The 17425-nt window shown below is 60.6% G+C and overlaps 5 protein-coding genes across 5 annotated transcripts; 3 read left to right on the top strand and 2 right to left on the bottom strand.

The window, feature by feature from the left end:
- Nucleotides 1-25: 25 nt before the first annotated feature.
- On the top strand, nt 26-3853 carry SDRG_08409 (hypothetical protein; the record flags this gene model as incomplete). Its single annotated transcript, XM_008614296.1, has 19 exons — nt 26-223; nt 268-348; nt 390-692; nt 741-854; nt 913-978; nt 1023-1119; nt 1162-1322; nt 1365-1647; nt 1690-1749; nt 1791-1903; nt 1951-2082; nt 2160-2402; nt 2452-2558; nt 2602-2716; nt 2774-2861; nt 2904-2967; nt 3014-3201; nt 3252-3418; nt 3467-3853. The coding sequence occupies 19 exons, from the start codon at nt 26-28 to the stop codon at nt 3851-3853; spliced, it is 2967 nt and encodes a 988-aa protein (XP_008612518.1).
- Nucleotides 3832-7203, bottom strand: SDRG_08408 (hypothetical protein). The gene is made up of 9 exons (XM_008614295.1): nt 6453-7203; nt 5933-6406; nt 5327-5884; nt 5160-5279; nt 5040-5100; nt 4704-4983; nt 4434-4658; nt 4177-4386; nt 3832-4130 (listed from the first exon to the last, which is right to left on the bottom strand). The coding sequence occupies exons 1-9, from the start codon at nt 6822-6824 to the stop codon at nt 3875-3877; spliced, it is 2556 nt and encodes an 851-aa protein (XP_008612517.1). The 5' UTR covers nt 6825-7203; the 3' UTR covers nt 3832-3874.
- A 622-nt stretch (nt 7204-7825) lies between these two features.
- Nucleotides 7826-8977, top strand: SDRG_08407 (hypothetical protein). Its single transcript, XM_008614294.1, has 2 exons — nt 7826-7903; nt 7948-8977. The coding sequence occupies exon 2, from the start codon at nt 7952-7954 to the stop codon at nt 8861-8863; it is 912 nt and encodes a 303-aa protein (XP_008612516.1). The 5' UTR covers nt 7826-7903; nt 7948-7951; the 3' UTR covers nt 8864-8977.
- Nucleotides 8978-9868: 891 nt separating this feature from the next.
- On the bottom strand, nt 9869-11489 carry SDRG_08406 (hypothetical protein). The gene is made up of 6 exons (XM_008614293.1): nt 11365-11489; nt 11136-11321; nt 10267-11089; nt 10162-10223; nt 10043-10117; nt 9869-9994 (listed from the first exon to the last, which is right to left on the bottom strand). The coding sequence occupies exons 1-6, from the start codon at nt 11409-11411 to the stop codon at nt 9913-9915; spliced, it is 1275 nt and encodes a 424-aa protein (XP_008612515.1). The 5' UTR covers nt 11412-11489; the 3' UTR covers nt 9869-9912.
- Nucleotides 11490-13296: 1807 nt separating this feature from the next.
- On the top strand, nt 13297-17406 carry SDRG_08405 (hypothetical protein; the record flags this gene model as incomplete). The annotated part of the gene is made up of 10 exons (XM_008614292.1): nt 13297-13702; nt 13748-14541; nt 14592-14790; nt 14837-15176; nt 15226-15525; nt 15576-16081; nt 16127-16761; nt 16813-16965; nt 17014-17336; nt 17385-17406. 10 exons carry the CDS (start codon nt 13297-13299, stop codon nt 17404-17406), a joined length of 3678 nt encoding a protein of 1225 aa, XP_008612514.1.
- Between the last annotated feature and the right edge of the window lie 19 nt (nt 17407-17425).

The raw sequence follows: 17425 nt of genomic DNA, 5'->3' as shown, positions 1-17425 counted from the left end.
AGAGTTTGCTGAAACGGCGGTTAACATGGCCGCCGAGCCCAGCGTCGTGCTGCCCAAAGTCGGCGTGCAGTGGAGCCCTGCCAAGCTACCGTCGCGCGAGACGACCTTATGGCGGTCGATCCAAGAGATTGACGCCCAGCGATCGCTCCTGCTCAACAAGGCTCAGCGCCGGTGCCAGTCGACGTCGGCGCTGCAGCGCTCGCCGCTTGCGTCGCCGACCAAGGTGCTTGCCTTCACGTCGTTTGCAGCATCCTATCTTTGCCGTAGAAGCCGCCACGTAAGGTCGAGGACCACATCTTGTGCAGCTGCGGCCATGACGTGGCGCTGCGTCAGCTCAAGCACCACCAGGTATTCACACGCAGCGAGTGGCATTCGCTGATGACGCGCAGGCTGTCGAGTGCTCGCACCGTCTCATTGCGTGCCCTCACCACGGGTGCGACGCCATCGTGTCAGCCCACGAGCTCCACGCGCACGAACTCTCGGCGTGTCTCGTCTACCGCCACACACAGCAGCTTTTGGACGCCCACCACATCAAGGCGACGCTCTCCGTGTGCTGTCTGGCGTGCGAGGTCGAGGTGTCGCTGCGGCTCCTGGCTGCGCACGTGGCGCTCGAGTGCGCTTTGCGGCAAGTGCCCTGCCCGCACGCGTCGGAGGGCTGCTCCGAGATGCACATTGTGTATCAGGACCTGGAGGTACTCGTCTCTCTTGGGTAAAAATGCGTCGTCTCGAAAGCGGTGTAGCGCCACTTGGCTACAGCGTGCCGCGTCGCCAAGCACAAGGCAGCGGTGCTTGAAGCGTCCAAGACCGTCAACGAGGTGGTCCCCTGCGACTGGTGCAACGAGCCCGTGAAAAAGGTCGGTCGTCCCAGCAATGCAACCAAGCACCGAGACGACGATACTGCATGGTTCGTAGCGTCACCTGACGGACCACAAGGAAGACGCGTGCTTGATGCGCGAGCGGCAGTGTCCCAACTGGCCCGTTCGTCACTATTGAGACAGGGAGTTGAGTCACTTCTTCACTAGCTCGGGTGCCGCGAGTGGGTGCCCGTCGGAGCGTTCGCCGAGCACATAAGCACTGTGTGCATCGTAACGATCGGTCGGCACGAGCTCGCCAAGCTTGGTATACGGTCACCCTCGTAGCTCTAGCTGATCAGGTTGCTAGCGGCGATCAAGGACGGCCCCGCGCAGTGCCGCGAGTGTGGCGACGAAGTGGCTTTGCGCAAGCTGCCGCAGCACACGCGGGTGTCCTGTCCTGCACGTCTCGTTCCCTGTGCCAACGCTATCCACGGCTGCAAAGCGACGCTCAAGTTTCGGGATCGCCATGTACATACGAGGATGATGGAGCCGAGAGAATGACACGAGTAGATCCACGAGGACGTCAACGTGTCGCCCGAGGCGCGGGCCGTGCTTCGCTTTGGCGCGCGACAGGGCTACGTCCGCATCGATGGCGGCGACGACCGCAAGCCGCCGTGGTGCGCCGAGTTCTGGGTCCACCTCTTCTCCAAGGCCGACGATGTGCTGCACTTTATGGCTGACGCACTGCGGTGGCAAGCGACGCTGCGAGAGACGCTTCCACGCCTCGACGGCTGCATTGCCGACGAGAAGGCACTGAAAGAGCAGATCAAGACGGTTGTGCTGCGTAAGAAGCGTACGCATGCATACATCGGTCGCTTGCTCATGCTTCAAGCAGACAATGAAGACAACGGCGAACTGACGCGACTACAGACCCAAGCCCAGCTCGTCGACGAAGGTGTGTCAACGATGGACTTCGAGGTCTGTAGCTTCTCGCAGGCATCTCGGGCTGCAAGTCGATCATCGCCGAGGCCAATGCGCGCATCTTTTCGCTCGTCTCGGACGCCGCGACGCTCGTCCAGTCCATCAACGACATTGCCGAGCGCGCAAGCGTACGTCTCTTGGACTAGCGAGTGCCCAGGCGTGGCGAGACCCGTAGCTCTCGGAACAAGTGCGCGTCCAAGCCCAGCTGCGCCAGCCAACGTGGTCGAAAGCCGACTTGGATTTGTATGGGCACGTCGAGCACTGGCTCGCAGCGCTCAAGAACGCGGCCGCGACGGCCAAAGCCAACGTACGATACGTGGCTATTGTCTTGATATTGGCTTGATACTTTTGTGAAATGGGGTATGGGATTGAGTTGCGATGTAGGAAGCCCCCCATGCCAAGCTCATCAAGAAGCGCCTGCAGCTACTGCAGGCGATCGAAGACCACGAGCGGTCGCGTCCCACCGATGTGCGCGAGAGTGCGCGCTTCTTGAAGCACGCGCGGAAGGAGCTCAGTCGCCTCGACGACAAACTCGCAGCACACGTCGACGTCCCACTGACCCTTGCGCAGGCGCCGATCGGGTTTCATACCATCGCCGCGTCCAAGGCCGCCGGCATCCACGCCGTCGTACGTAGCTGGCTGCAGAACGATGTCGGAGCATTCTTCTTGGCCGTAGATGGTGGCTGGCGCCGGCGTGGGTTTGCATACGTTCGACACGAAAGCGCGCTTCAAGGCCGAGCTCCCGCGGGAGCGCTGGGTGCACATGGCCCTCAACGCCTCCGCGTAACACACGCCATCGCGATGACGCATACATACGTGGCGTTAGAACCTCGGTGCAACTTGTGCTCGATGGCGCCGTCGTCGACGAGCGCCCTGGCACGTTCCACCTCCCGATGGAGACGCTCGGCGCGTCCGAAAAGGCCTTCCGCGGTCATCTGCAGGTCCAACGACAACCAGTCGGCTTGTTTCTATCAATGTGTCAAGTGGGTAAACCATAGGAAGTTCGGTACTGGTCGACGACGCGGACCCCGTCCGAGCTTTTGGCGTCCATGCGAACGACGCTCGCGCTCGCCCCAACGCTCCTAGGTAATGTCTGCCCTGTGTATGCCTGTCGTCATGGCGAAGTAGCATATTGGACGCTCGAAGAAGGCATGGGACCGTTCGTCGAAGACGTGAGCGGCCACTTGCCTCGGTGCGTCGACACATTCATGCGTACTTGGAACACAAAATGGCCTTAGCGTCCCCATCTTCAACACGTCGTGGAGTCACTACACGATGGCAACGCTTCAGCGCCTCGGCGACCCGCCGACGCCGTCGTTCCGGCAACGTCACATGTGCGCGGTCGTCGTGCGGCGCAACTTCCTCGCCAACAAGCACGCGATGCGGCAAGTGTCCCGCGAGTGCAGTCTCGGCTGCGGTCTTCACGGTACACGTCGTGTCTCATACATGCCGTACGATGCACAATATTGTCTCTAGTCGCGCTGCCAGCGATGGACATTCATGTTCGGTGCGAATGCCCCAAGCGCATGGACGTCTGCCGCGCCCCGGGCTGCGGCCGCACGTACAAGGTGTCGCGCGGCCACCGCTGCCGTGTCGCACAACGTCGGGACGACCTCGCTGCCGAGTATGTTCGCAAGCATGAGGTGCGAGCTCTTGTGTTTTGGCGACCGGCAGCGAATGCATGAGTGTAGCTGGTCGAGTGCCCGTTCGGCTGCGGCGAGCTCGTCATTCGCCAAGACGTCGCACGGCATCGCAAGCTCCACTGCTCGTGCCGGTTTGTCCTGTGCCCCAACGACGGCTGTGGCCGGTCGTACATCCAGCGCAACGCCAAGTGGCACGTCGCGCACGACTGCGACGCGCCGCATTTGCTTGCCGAGCGGGCCATGGTGCAGCGGTCGCGGCAGCGCCAGGAAGCGACACCGAGCGCCGCATGCAGCCGGGGTACGCCCTTGTCACCACCTCGGGCGCCGCGACGACCCGTTACCACCACGACAACCTCCGAGGAGAGTCCTCTGCCCCGCCGCGCGTCGACCACCAACGCCACGCTATCCCGTGACATTGCACAGTTGAAACCTTGAAAGTTTTGATGTTGTTTCAACCTACAGTTGCGTCAACGTCCAACTCGATGTAAACGTCGTGTGCGCAGTCCAGTCGGGCAAGAGCTTGGCGGCGGTCGCAAGGTCGGGTGTTGTGCCGTTCAAGTAGTGGCCGCAGTACGCCACGTCGATCGGTCCGTCCGTCGCCACGTCGACCCAGAAATGAAACGACGCCGGCGCGAGGCCCCCAGTGGAGAACTGGAAAAGGTATACATCGTCAATCTGCGATGGGACACCGTCCGTGCCATTGCCGAGCGACCTACGATCGCATGCGGCCATTTGCTTTGTCAGCGGGGATCACGTACCACGATGCGAGTTTGGTGCGGGACGCATCCATGTACATGTTGATCTGGGACGGTCCCGACAAGTGCAAATGCAGCCGACGCAGCCGCGTCATTGGGTCCACGCGCGACGAGACGACCTCGAGCAGCGTCGGCACGGCAAAGACCGGCGCATCCATCGTCGGCAGATACCACGTATTTTTGAGCGGCATGACCGGGGCGACTGGGTACACCCTGGACGACGTCATGATGACATGCTCCATCAGTCGATTGGACGCTACCAGGGAAAGTTGTCGTAGACCACGGGAATCGCTGCATCGTGGACCGGAGCGTGCATGGCCAACGCCCACGGTGTCGTGCCAAACGCCGCTCGGAGCGGGTCGAGGCCTTGAAAATCAAAGCCGAGGACCCAGAGCCCGGCGTCGTTGGCGTCCGGGCGCTGCGTAAAGTTGCGGTGAATGTGCTGCACGATGATGCGCTTCGGGCACTCGGTCGAGTACGGGTTGCTACGGGCGTCATCACAGTCGTGTCCAGCGACAAGCGAATCGTACCTGACACACGCCACAAAGATGCACAGCAGCGTGAGCGCAATGGCCGACGTCTTGGCGTGCGCCGCGTGCAGTGGGCGCACAAAGCAGAGCACGGGCGTGAGCGCCGAGAGCGTCAAGAGCGAGAGGAGCGCCATGAGCAGCGCAACCACAAGGTCCGACGGCAGCGACGTGCCGGCGCGCCCCATGATCGGGATAAACACCTGCAGGGCAACAATGTAAATCTGCACCGAGTGCAAAAGCGGCACAGCAATGCCGGCAAGCAGCAAGCCTGCGTGGACGCCTACACCGTGCTCCATAACCCACTGCCACCATCTATCACAAGCAAGAACAACGTACGGGGCGAGTACCCCGTCGGCAGCGACTGCGCGACAACTTGAGCCGCAAGGGGGCACATCACCTACCGCAGACAGAGTCCTTCTATCCGCCGGCAGCATCATCGCGTCGACGGCAACGTACCCAGGCCATGACGAGGTAGAGGCTTTGGATGCCGCGGGCAAACATGGGCAGCGCCATCACAAGAAGCCACATGAGGCTCTGCGCTTCGACAAGCGGCTGGACCAGCGAGCGCAGGGCCACCTACGCTTCTCGCTTGTACAGCTTGCGCAAGGGTATATCGTGTCTACCGCGTCGTCCGTGGGCAGCTGGTGCAGAAAGCCCGCTGCGACCGGAAACACAAAGACCCAGAGCCGTGTCGTGGGCGACGCGAACCAGCTCATGGGCGCGTAGGCGCAGAGCACAAGCGCGACGAGGAGGCCCGTGCCAAGACCCGCAAGCGAGAGGCGCACCAAGAGGCGCACCGCATCTAGCTTCTCGCGCCACGTAATGCGCGAAACGAGGCCGACGTACAGCAGCATGCAGAGCGCGAGGGCTGCGTGGATGAACGTGCTCACTTCTGTCGAGAGCGTCAGCGTTCGGTAGCCAAAGACGTCGAAGAAAATGTGCCCGCCCAACGACGACTGCGCGCCCAGGGACCGCAGCGTTGCTGGCGACGCAAAGAGCTGCGCGATCGTGCCCTGGACGTTCTCGCCAAAGCGCTGGATCGCGCCGAGTTGGATGCGCGAAATGTCGTCGAGCGGCGTGTGGTACACGTAGCCATTGGCCACGTACGCAAAGTCCATGCCGGGCACATCGCCGTACTCCGTGTACGTGCGGTAGTCGGTCTCGCCCGGGATCACGCCCGACTAGACCATGCGTGTGTTGAACTAACTAAGAGATGACTTATGTAGTACCTGAAAGACTTCTTGGGCAATGGTGCTCGCGTGCGGGTACGGGGCGCCGTGCGCATACGCCATCGCCAGGACGTCGCTACCAGTCTGGAAGAGCAGCTCGCGCCCGCCGGCGCCCGCCGCTTCGAGGTTGAGGAACGCAGCCACCGACGCACGCCACGGATGCTGCGTGATAAAGCCATGGGACGCTTGAAGGAACGTCTCTTCGGCGCCGTTAAAGTTGAAGACGAGCGCCGTTGCTGTCGGTGGGCGCGCAACTGCGTTCTGGAGCAGCTCGAGCATGATGGCAATGTTGACGCCGTCGTCGGACGCGGCCGCGGCGCCGATCGCTGCGTCGTAGTGCGACGAGAGGAGGAGGCTCGGCGGCGACGCCTCGGGCGACGCCGAGAGGCGCACGAGCACGTTGGTCACGTTGGCGTAAATGTTTTGAAATTGCGCAAGAAAATTGAGGCCAAACGCACCCTCGGGCTTTTGCACCTGCGTCCACGTCGTACGATGAGACGCAAGATACAAGACGACGTACCTCGATCTCCATGTTGCACGGCGAGTGGCACTGCGCCTGGAAGGCTTCGAGGTGGCGCAAGAGCCACGCAGGCGTCGCGACCTCGTTCGCAACACTGCCGAGCGTCCGGTACCCGCCCTCGATGGCCTGGAGCTCCTCGAGAAAGCGGCGGGCGCGCTCCTCTGAAAACTCGGTCAGCGGAATCGACGCGTCCTTGGGCGACGGCAGCCACGTGTGTCGCCAAAACACAAAGCCGTAGAGCAGGCAGAGCCAGGCAACGATGGCCCACGCACTGAGAAAGTACGCGCGTACGGGCTTGACGGCGTCGTCGTTAGGACGGTCGACGGCGTCGGCCAGCGGGCGCGTCGGTGGCTGCTGTTTGCGCTGGTGCATCGCTGCTGCGAAATGGCCGCAATCTTCCGCCACCGGAATCGTCCGGTTACGCACCGGGATTCGGCGGATTCGGCACGCCCGCGCGTTGGCAATCACGATGACGATGACGTCGGACGGAGGCGACGCCACGCACGGGGCGACGGCAGGATGCTATAGCGATGTGAGCGTACTACACTAATACCGGCGGCACGCTATTTGCACCTTGCATCCGACAGCGCAGCTTCAACATGGCTGCGCAACCAGTCTGTACTGGTAGCAGCGACGCGACTGCTGTATTCGCTGCCAACAGCTCCTATTCGCTGCCAACGGCTCATACAAGCTGGTCTGCGGAGCTACTTGCGGTGCCACGGCCGTCGTGACCAGGTTCCAACGGCCACGCGCGTCGATTCGAGGTCGGACATGATGGGTGACTTTCAAAGGCGCATCCGCAATTTGCCACGAGCGTGTCCAGAATCATCAGAAGATGACGCAGGTAGCGCGATCCGAGGGCTTCCTTCAACGATCGAGACGCTTGCCGCGCTTATCCCCCGCGGCCGTCGACGACCTTTTGGGCGATGACGATCCGCTTGCAGCACTTTCTCAGGTTGCACCGCGAACGTCCTCCCAGGCAATACCGTCGCTAGCGCCTTGGCTGGCGGCCGACGCTTGCTCGCTTCCTGCGACCTGCAGGCGCTTTGGTGGCGCCGCGTCGCATGGGCGGTGAACCGGTTACGAACCGTGTCCAAGTTGCAGTTTTAACCAGCTGGGTGGGTTGCTGCACCGGGGCGCCTTTTTAAAAAGACAGAGTTCTTTTTTATTATCTTGATGTTTGTATGTGACGACACTGTTGCGTCAACAGGTTGCCCAACGTTCGTGGCGCTTCGTTTTTTATCGTGTTTGAAACACGTGAGTGGCAATGTTTAAAACCGTTTGGACCGGACCCGGTGGGTTTTTCTGTTTAAAACACCCACGTGGCTTCATAAAAAGGGGGCGGTGCGATCGAGTGGCGGCCGAGTTGGTTTAAAACGCGATCTGCTTTGCGATCTCGAAGTTTCCTCGTCATTTTGCACTTGGCATCCTTCCACCCACATCTCTACCTCGTACGTCCATTGCCCGTCGATGCCCATGGCTCATGCACCTGTAGCATCATGGTCCATATTGAACGCAAGGGCGACGGCGCCTCGTTTGGCGCTGGCCAGGCCGCGGCCCGTATCCTCGGCTCGACGGCGTCGGGCGTGCTCGAGCTCGCGCTCTTCCACCCGGTTGACACGGTCGCCAAGCGCCTCATGACCAACAAGAACAACGCTTTGAGCTTGTCCGAGGTCATCTTCCGCGACGCGCACACCAAGCCGGCCGTGACCAAGTACAAGTCGCTCTTCCCCGGCGTCGGCTTTGCCGCCGGCTACAAGGTCACCCAGCGCATGTACAAGTTTGGCGGCCAGCCCGTCGTGAAGGACTACATGACCAAGAACCACCAGGGCCTCTTCTCGCAGCTCTTTGGCGAGCGCAACGCCAAGACGATGATGCACGCGACTGCTGGTTCGCTCATTGGCATTGGTGAAATCGCGCTCCTCCCGCTCGATGTGCTCAAGATCCGCGCCCAGACCAACCCGGACGCGATCGCGGGCCGTGGCGTCGTCACCATCTTCAAGACCGAGGGCCTTGCCTTGTGGCGTGGTGGTGCGTGGACGGCCGCGCGTAACGCGCCCGGCTCGTTTGCGCTTTTCGGTGGCTCGGCTGCGTGCAAGGAGTACCTCTTCAAGCTCGAAGACTACAGCGACGCGACGTTCTGGCAGAACTTTGTGGCCTCCATCTCGGGTGCGAGCGCCAGTATCATTGTCGCCCAGCCGCTCGACGTCATCAAGACGCGCATCCAGTCGCGCCCGTTCGACTCGCCCGAGTCGGGCATGCAGGTCATCTCGAACCTCCTCAAGCACGAGGGCCCCGGCGCGCTCTTCAAGGGCCTCCTCCCCAAGCTCGGCGTGGTCGGCCCCAAGCTCGTCTTTTCGTTCTCGGTCGCGCAGTCGCTGATCGCCTACTTTGAAAAGGCCTTTGCGTAAGCAGTTGATGTAGAAGATATAACTAGACGAATTATACAAGAAGGATGGCGCCGTGGCGTCCAAGCACTCGATGTCAACGTTCGCACGAGTTGCAGCTTGAAGCAAGACCGAAACTTCACCTTGCTCCTGGATACGGTTCAAGCAGCTGGTAAATTTCGTGTCGGACCGGTTCGCGTCGCTCAGATCCAACCGGTTGGTTTTGTCGGGTCAACTGCGAGGTCGTTGCGTCGACAACCTCAGTCCCGACTCGTGCGCTCCAGGGCCGAGAGGCTGCAGGCCCAACGTCGTTGGTCCTTTGCAGCTCGGTCGTGCTTGGCTGCCAGGCTGCTAAAGGAGGCTCGAGTCACTGGCGTCCACTCGTTCACATTGCCACAGTAGTACATCATTTCTGACGACCGCAGTGATGGACATGAAACCACCGTCAACTCGTGCAACCTCTATCTCATGATTTTTGAGAAATGGAACGACCTGCGCGTGTGCTTCTCGCAGCACCGCCAAGAAGGTCAACCGACCGTTATTCTGCACCGCATCGCTCGCCCGCACTTCATGTATCGCCGTTTTACGTGTAGTTTACCCCGGAGTTTACCCTTTGCACGTAAAATGGCAGTGTACCCCCGCTCAACCCCATGCTGGCTGGTGAATGCAGGGTCACCAGAGGACGAAAGGTCAGAGATGCAGTCATGCAAAACGTAAAAGTCGTTTCTATCAACAACGAGGCGGCACTGATTAGTCGGTGGACAAGCACGAATCCCTGCCTACTACATCTACGAGGTGGTCGTTCCGATGGGATCTTGGGCCGACTGCACGACGCTGGCGAAAGCAATTACTAGTATCCTGCACGGCGCAAGGTATCTTCATCCTCGCTCCAGCATACAACGTAATAGTCCATGCACGTTCTGCCACGCGGGTGATGCTGTGTGTATGTGCCAATGTGCGATGCGCTCGCGCCAGTGTTGCGTGTACAGCTTTGTCATTTCATTGTCGGAGTGGAGGGACACGGATATGAAAGAATGTCTATTGTACAATATACGACATCGAGGACGGACGCTTTAGGCCGCGTAGCCCTTGAGCATGTTGAACATGCGCGACATGGGCGCAGGCACAGACGCGAACGTTGAATGGTGCGTGGGGCTACACGACCCGGTGTGAAGTTCCGATTTCCCAGTGACACGATCGCACCCATCGATTAGTTGCAGCACCTTGCCCCAGCTCGCCTGCTCTTGCATCGCCGACATCTTGTGCTCCTCGTCCGAGCTAATCACGCGTGAGCGTCGACAGCCGCCTCCCGGAATCTGTACCGGTTCTGGAGCAAACGTGCTTGCCGCGCTTGCTTGCGGGTGGCGTAAAATGCAGCAAGCTCCTGGTCGATTCAGAGTCAGAGGACCACGTGTGTGGCGACATACCTTGGCGGCTCGGGCGCTGTCACGCATCTTGATCGCTGCATCCTGCTCTGGCATCGTCAGCGTCGCCCGTGCCATCTCTGCGGCACTCGAAGCTTCAGTCGCCGGTGTTGGGACGTTCACATCATGGAGCCGCATCGCCACGGAGCGAGCGCGCTCAAGGGCCGTCAGTGTGACCGACGTCACATCCTGGGAGCGCACACGTTGGGGTTCTGCGCAGTGCTGTGGGGTATCCACGTCGTGTCGCGCCATACGATCTTGCTCGCGGTTGGTCGCCGCCACATTGACGTCGTGCTTTGCCATCGCTGCCATCTCGGTGCAGTCTGTCTTGACGTTAACGTCGTGCTTCGCCATGGTCTCTTGCTCCGTCTGGGGCGCGGCCAAGTCGTGAGCTTCCATACCAGCACACTCGATCCGTGTCGTCACAGCCGAGCGCAAGCCTTGGACGAGGTACTCGTGCACGGCGGCGGATGCGACGGTCTTGGCGACAACCGGCTCGACCTTGCGGTAGCGAATGTACATGGCTGGCACCGGCGCGGACACGCGTTGCAAGGCGGCTTCGATCCACTCGGACGAGTAGCGCGCAGCGAGCGAGGACAGAGGCGGCAAAGACTCGTCCGTATGAGCCAGCGACGAGACCATGGCGCGGGCGTTGACATCTTCAGCTTGCATGCACGCCAGCTCGTGCAGGCGGCGGGCAGAAGGCGCACCGACGTCGACAAACTCATGCAAATCTGATGCGCTGATTTCGTGGAAAGAGCCTTCGCGGGACATTTCAATGATCTCGAACGAGCTCTCGCGCGACCGTCGCATGGATGCAAACGAGCTATAAGGGCGTCGTTAAAGCATGGTCACGGCAGTTGGGTACGTACCGCTCCGAGCCGTGGGAGGGAAGCCGCGTGAGCTGCTGCTGCGCCGAACGCAGCAGCGTGTCTTGAAGAGAAAGGCTTGCGCTTTGGTACATGGCGTTGGTCGCGCGTGTTTGCTTGGCTTGCTCCAGCTCGTCGCGTCGCTGTTGCCGCTCCTTCTCGAGCATTTGCTCGACCGTCTCGATCGAGCTAGGGGGCATGATCGCCTGCGCGGTGCTGACTGACGACGTACCTTGAGGCGCCGCTGAACTGACGCACGAGGGACTTGACAAAGGACATGCTTGCGCAGGTTACGATAGGCGACGCGGGTCGGATGCAGCTCTGACCGCTTTGGGCACGCGCCGACCGAAGACGAGAATTCGCATCCTATACCAGCTTCAACTATACTCTGACGTATCCGGATGCCTGCCGACCGCACAGGCTGTTTGTATTGCGTGCGGCGTGCACTTATCCGGATGACAAATAGAAAAGGCGGCAGCGATGACGTGGACGCTCGAGCGTGCGCGGCATAGACCTGCGCTGGCCATCATCACCCACTTGGAAGCGGCGGGGCTGTTCCAACACAAGTATGTACAAATGAGGTTGTGCAAATTGGGGTGCCTTGCGTCCAAGGACCTGCAGTCTGTCCTTGTCCGGGGACGTCGACAGCTATTTCGAGACGAAGATCCAGCTGCGCATATCGTTGGCTTTGGTCGCTTGCGACGGCGAGTGTTGCTGAAGAGTGTACTCCCTAGTCAGCCCATCAAGCCATTTAGCTGCATGGACCCGCGAACCAGCGCGAACTTTTCGCTAGACGATGCCAGGCAAATGTGAAGCTGGATTGGTTCAAAGAGCACTTCTGACGGACTCTGATTGGGCCACGCGTGACCTGGGCTTGCCCAATCGGATGCAACGTGGGTGGAAAGGCAGGTCAGCTGGCGGGTGCACTTGGCTGTTCAAGCTGTTCATGAATCCGATCTTCGACCGACAACGTTGAACTCTTATCGTCGGGTGTCGTCCAACGCCGATCCACACCGCACCCGTCTCTGCGCACTCCTTTTCGATTCCATTCACGTTGGCTGTGGGGACATGGCGAGAAGAAGGTGTGATCCATCGAAGTAGCTCCGAGTGGCTTCATCTGAACCGCAAGAAAAGCTCGTTGAAGTGAGCTACGCACGCAATTGCTGCGACTTGCACACTGATTGTGCACGGCCTGCGATCCATGTGGTGCTTCTCTGATCGCTCGCTGCGCAACCGCAACGACGCCAGCCCTACAGTGTACGCGTTGGCCACACTCCTTGTGCATCTTGATGCATTACTTTTTCGCCCAGGTCAACCATGGCCGAGTGACGCCAGATAAATAGCTCGTTGTGCGAATCTCAGACTCAGTTTTGACTGGAGGGGGATGGGTCTCAGGCCACCCAGCGCCAATCGCTGTAAGAAGACACAGGAGGCTCCATGCACCAAAGTGATCGTGTTAATCCTGCGTGTCCGTGCCCTCGTCTGTCTTTGCGTCGTGTGTCTGCGCAACGTTGGCGTCAATGTTGGCGGCCTCGCTCAGGCCCACCGTCGTTACCTCCATGTACGAGGCCATGCTCTCAAAGGGCTTGAAATGACCCCACGCGCTGCTCGGCTCTGTCGGCGGCTTGGCGGCGACGGTGCTGAGGCGGCGCCACAGCGTGGAGGTGCGTCGTTGCTTGGCAATTGGTGTCTGATTGGCTGAAAAGGGCTCGCGTCTCGCATCTCGATTGGCGGAGCGTGCCGAAAGCGACATGAAGTCAATGGCACACCATGTGGCAGCGGTTGACTTGGGCTTTGTATAGTCTGTCGACACGTCGTGTTGAAAACGCCCTGCAAAAGACAGAGTGGGAGAGCAGCTGCGCGGTATTTTTTTGGAAAAGTATACAAACACCAAGGTATCCATGCATAAAAATGGGCCGGCGGGTAGAAGCCGTGCCAATGAACACCCCATACAAACGGCAAGTAATTTTTGGACAGGCGCGTGGCCGGTACCACGTTCGCCATACAAATTCCAAGACAAAAGCTGAGTGGGCCGCTGGAAATTTAAAAAAAGAAGAGCTTATTTGCCTCTTGTGCGTCAAGGGCCGAGACGCCATCGAGCCGATCAGGTCCATCGCCGACGCAGGAAGAGGCGCTCATGAAGACGATGCGTGTAGATACACACATGGAGGACGTAGAGACAGCGAGTAGCGGTCATACGCAGCGCCCGCGTGGCGGCAGCCTCTCGCGCTACATGGACGGCCGGAGTGAGCGCAACCGAAGAAACAGCAGCAGCAGCTGCAGCTCCGAGCACGAGAACGACACGCCCAACGAGTACCAGTCCGAGATCATGGGCATCATCGCCATGGAAGACAAGGCCAAGGCCATTGACCGGCTCTTGAATCTCGAAGTCGAGATGATCTTCGACGGCCTAGAAGAGTCGGAGAGCGGCCTCCGCAACTGGCTGCTGCAGTACGACGTCGTCAAGGAGGTGCTTCTCGTCTTCTCGACGCCCGTCGTCTTTCCGGCCGCGCCCAAGTTATTTGCACAAAAGGTGTTCGACGACATGGAGAACGGCAACAACGGCGCCGGTACGCGAGCGATCGCCGATAAGATCTCATGCATGGCTCGTGTAGAAGACCAGACATACTCGCTCCCGACGTCTGAAGAAACCACATCGGGCGAAGATCCCGTCGCCGAGACCAACTCGGGCGAAGCCACATCCGACGAGCCGCCACCCGGTCTTCTCGCACCGCCCACACCGCGCGTGCTCGCGCCCAAGCCCACGACTGTCATGCCCAACTTCAAGGTCGATGAAGAGTATGGATACTACAAGCGCACGTTTGTGTGCTCCGAGATCATCATGCGCGTCTACACGGGCGACGAAGACTTGTACGAGTCGTTCCGCATGTCGTCGTCGTCGTCGGGCTCGGCGAGCGAGGAGCTCACGTTTGGCTGCCAAACGCTCGAGGAGCTCGAGCTCTGGCGACTCTTTTTCGTCTACTTCTCGGCCAACTCGACGATCGACGAAGTGCAAGCGGCCTTCTACTGCAAGGCGTTCATTCGCCTCCACGACGCCTACTGCCTCGAAGACGGCTACGTCCAAGTCGTGCTCGAGCCGTACATGCCGGCGCTCCTCAAGCACATTTACCTCCCGACGATCAAGCACCTTCTGCTCAAATTGCTGCAGTCGTACGAGAGCATCCACCCGCTCACGGGTGTGCACGACGCGATGGAGGCCGTCGCGCCGATGCTCGTGCAGGCGCTCAAGACGCCGATCGCGCTCTCGTCGCCGTTGCTTGCGAACGACATTGCTGCCCGCGAGAACGTGTGCCGCCTCATGATGGAGATGCTCCAGGCCAACCAAGCCGACCGCCTTGGCTCGTTCCTGCGCCGCGAAGACAACCAGTTCCTTGCCAAGTACTTTGTCGTACGCTCCTCTCTTCAACTTGCGCAGGGTCTCTGATGTTTGGTTCTTAGCGCGATCAATTTGGCACGATCCGGGGCATCGAAGCCGTGACCGAAGGCTACCACAACTTTCTCCAGTTCATGCTGCTCGAGGAGCTCGGCAAGGACGTGCAGGCCAACGGCGGCTCCATGCTCGAGACGATGTTCCAGGCGTCGTACGACCAGCTCCAGGACATGCGGTCGTGGCCCGCGTCGCTCACCGCGCCTTGCGGTACTCATATTGCTGCTAAAGCAAATGACTCACCCTTGCTGGCTAGTGCTCAACATTCACGTGACATCGGAGCTCGTCCGCATCTACTGCCGCAACTGGCGCGCGTACGAGACGAAGAAGCGGTCCGAGCAGCCACCGGCCGCCGACGTCGACGTCGACGACGAGGAGGAGACGTCCACGACGTCGTCGTCATCCCGCAGCTCGTCGCCCAACCCGAACGCGTCGGTCATGTACGAGCTGAGCGGGCTCAAGTCGGCGGACGGTCTCTGGCCCAAGCTGCGCCAGCTCACGCGCTCGTGCGCGCCGCACTACGTGACGCTCTTCCAGCACAAGGACTTTGCGCTCCCGACGTCGGTCGATGTCGGCCTCGCCAAGCTCCTCTATCGGTGGGAACTTGTGCCGCTTTCGCCACCAGTTCTGACGAGATATCTGTAGGTTGATCACGGCCCAAGACCCCGACATCGACGCGGCCTTGGCGGCTGGCAACCTCGTGCCCAAGTACGTGCAGCTGCTGCAAGACAAGCCGCAGGCCGACATGCTCTTGATCCACGTCGTGTCGGCGCTCCTCTACCTCATCACCGACAAGTCGCGGTGCCGATCCGCTACGTGCTCCCTCATTGGGAGCATGTTTTCGCTCAACCTCCTGGACGTCATCGTGCACGTCTTCAACGACCATGTGGCGAGCAAGCCGTACTTCAAGGTGCTCAATGATGCGATGCTCGTCATGTCGACAAGGTAGTCCATCTGGATACCAAATGGTCTATTCCAATGCGACAACTGTCTAGCGAGCACCCGTCGCCGTCGCAGCGCCGTATCGTGGAGCACAGCAACAAGCACGCAGCGTGGCAAGCCCTCAACAGCGAGTCCAAGCGCCGATTGGGCCTGCGCTCGCAGCCGCCGGCCGAGTCGGTGCACGAGCCGTCCGAGAAGGCGGAGAGCGACGTCTCGCCCGACGAAGCCCGCGATGTTGTGGCGTACGACGAGGACGACGACGAGGTCAAGACCGACCTCAAGGAAACCCCCGGTGACGACGAAGGGCCGTTGACGCCATTGCCCGAAGCCCCGGCCGAGCCCGAGCCGCCAACCGCCGAAGAGCCGCCGAAGCGCACGCGCCGGCTCTCGATTCCCAAGTCGGCTGGGTACCTCAAGAACGTGCTCTCGTCGCCGGCAGCGTCCGTCATGCGCAACGTTGGCGCGCTCAACGCCCGCCGGTCGTTCACGGCCCGCGTGAGCACGCCGACCGAGACGTCGGCGACGCCCAACCCGTCGACCAAGCCCAACATCAGTCATGGTACAACCCCACCACCTTCAACCGGGCGCCTCTCACGCGTCGTAGGCGCCGCATCCCAGCTCTTGGGCTTTGGCACGTCGGTGCTGAGCAAGTTCAAGTCGCGCATGGTGACGACGTCGCCGCCGCCGTCGTCGTCTCCAGCGTCGCCGGGCAGCCTCACGTACAAGCGTTCGCTTACGTCGCCGTTCTCGCGCAAGCCGTACGAAGCGTCGGCGCACGCGTCCTTGCTGGTCCTGGACACGTCGCTCGGCGACGATGTGACCAAGTGCGCCGTCTATGACGGCGGCGTCACGGTCGCGACCAAAGACGAATGCGTCGTCGTGACGAGCGGGTACATGTTCAAGAGCGGCATGCCGGATGTGGGCAAGCGCCACGTCTGGGAGCGCTACTACTTTGTGCTCGAGCGTGGCGGCGGGCTCTCGACGCTGAGCTACTACGTGTCCGAGTCGCAGGCCAAGCACCGGACGCTCGTAAAGGGCGTCGTCGTGCCCACGAGCGTCTGCGAAGGCATCCCGATTCGCGTTGCCGGCAAGCACGAAGTCCACGCGTTCCAGTTCAACACGCAAGGCCACGGAGTCTTCTGGGTCCTCGTCGACTCGGAAGCGACCAAGATCACGTGGCTTCAAGAGCTGCTCATGGCCATCACGGGCATTCCGTTCTCGCCCAAGTCGGCCAACGCTGTACGTCGCATGTCGTGTATTGTCCAGTGGATAGATTGAAACTCTGGCTAGATTCTGTTTCCCTCGAACGCGCAAAAGAAGCTGTCGACCAAGCAAATGAAGGCGATCGTAGCGTCCTTGTACGCGCACCTGTTTTCGGACGACCTCGAGTTTTCCACGCAAGCCGTGCGCCCGGGTCTCCCGACGCCGGACGCCATCTCAACGGTAGATGCAGTCGTCGTGACGGTGGAGGCTTGACGTTGAGCACGGTAGAGCGTCCACGGGTCGGTCGTGCTGAGCTCCAACCTCCCGTCGAGCGTGCCGTACTGGGGCGAGTACCACGGTCTCCAGGGCCTCTGCCAGTTTTGGAAGCTACGGGACGAGACGGTCGAGCGGCTAAAGGGCCGCGTCCTTCGCATGGTTGCGGACGAAGACGAGAGTACGGTCGTTGTCATGACGTCATCGACGATGCGCATCGTGCACAACGCCGAGGTCGTTGTCGAAGAGTCGTGCGACATCATCGAGCTCAACGAGGGCCTTATCACGTCGATCCACCTCAACTTTGACTCGGCGCAGCTCGCGACGTCCTTCCTCAAGTACTCTTCCTTGTCGTCACGCATGAATCTCACCACGTGTGTCTCTAGGGCGGGCTTGGACGGCTCATAGATATCAACTTAGGGCAGTT

The sequence above is a fragment of the Saprolegnia diclina genome (assembly GCF_000281045.1).
Source record: "Saprolegnia diclina VS20 unplaced genomic scaffold supercont1.25, whole genome shotgun sequence".
NCBI classification, from domain to species: Eukaryota; Oomycota; class Saprolegniomycetes; order Saprolegniales; family Saprolegniaceae; genus Saprolegnia; species Saprolegnia diclina.
Note: the sequence above shows the minus strand (reverse complement) of the source record. Positions and strands in the feature narration are given on the sequence as shown.

What these genes read in the sequence shown, in the direction of transcription:
- SDRG_08408 (XM_008614295.1), bottom strand. Translation starts at nt 6,824, where the DNA reads ATGCACCAGCGCAAACAGCAGCCACCGACGCGCCCGCTGGCCGACGCC. An exon ending in CGTGCAACATGGAGATCGAG is followed by an intron (nt 6,407 to 6,452) that starts GTACGTCGTCTT and finishes ACGTGGACGCAG; the next exon opens with GTGCAAAAGCCCGAGGGTGC. An exon ending in CGCACCAAACTCGCATCGTG is followed by an intron (nt 4,131 to 4,176) that starts GTACGTGATCCC and finishes ATGCGATCGTAG; the next exon opens with GTCGCTCGGCAATGGCACGG.
- SDRG_08407 (XM_008614294.1), top strand. Translation starts at nt 7,952, where the DNA reads ATGGTCCATATTGAACGCAAGGGCGACGGCGCCTCGTTTGGCGCTGGC.
- SDRG_08406 (XM_008614293.1), bottom strand. Translation starts at nt 11,411, where the DNA reads ATGTCCTTTGTCAAGTCCCTCGTGCGTCAGTTCAGCGGCGCCTCAAG. An exon ending in CAGTTCAGCGGCGCCTCAAG is followed by an intron (nt 11,322 to 11,364) that starts GTACGTCGTCAG and finishes CATGCCCCCTAG; the next exon opens with CTCGATCGAGACGGTCGAGC. An exon ending in GCACGTTTGCTCCAGAACCG is followed by an intron (nt 10,118 to 10,161) that starts GTACAGATTCCG and finishes ACGCGTGATTAG; the next exon opens with CTCGGACGAGGAGCACAAGA.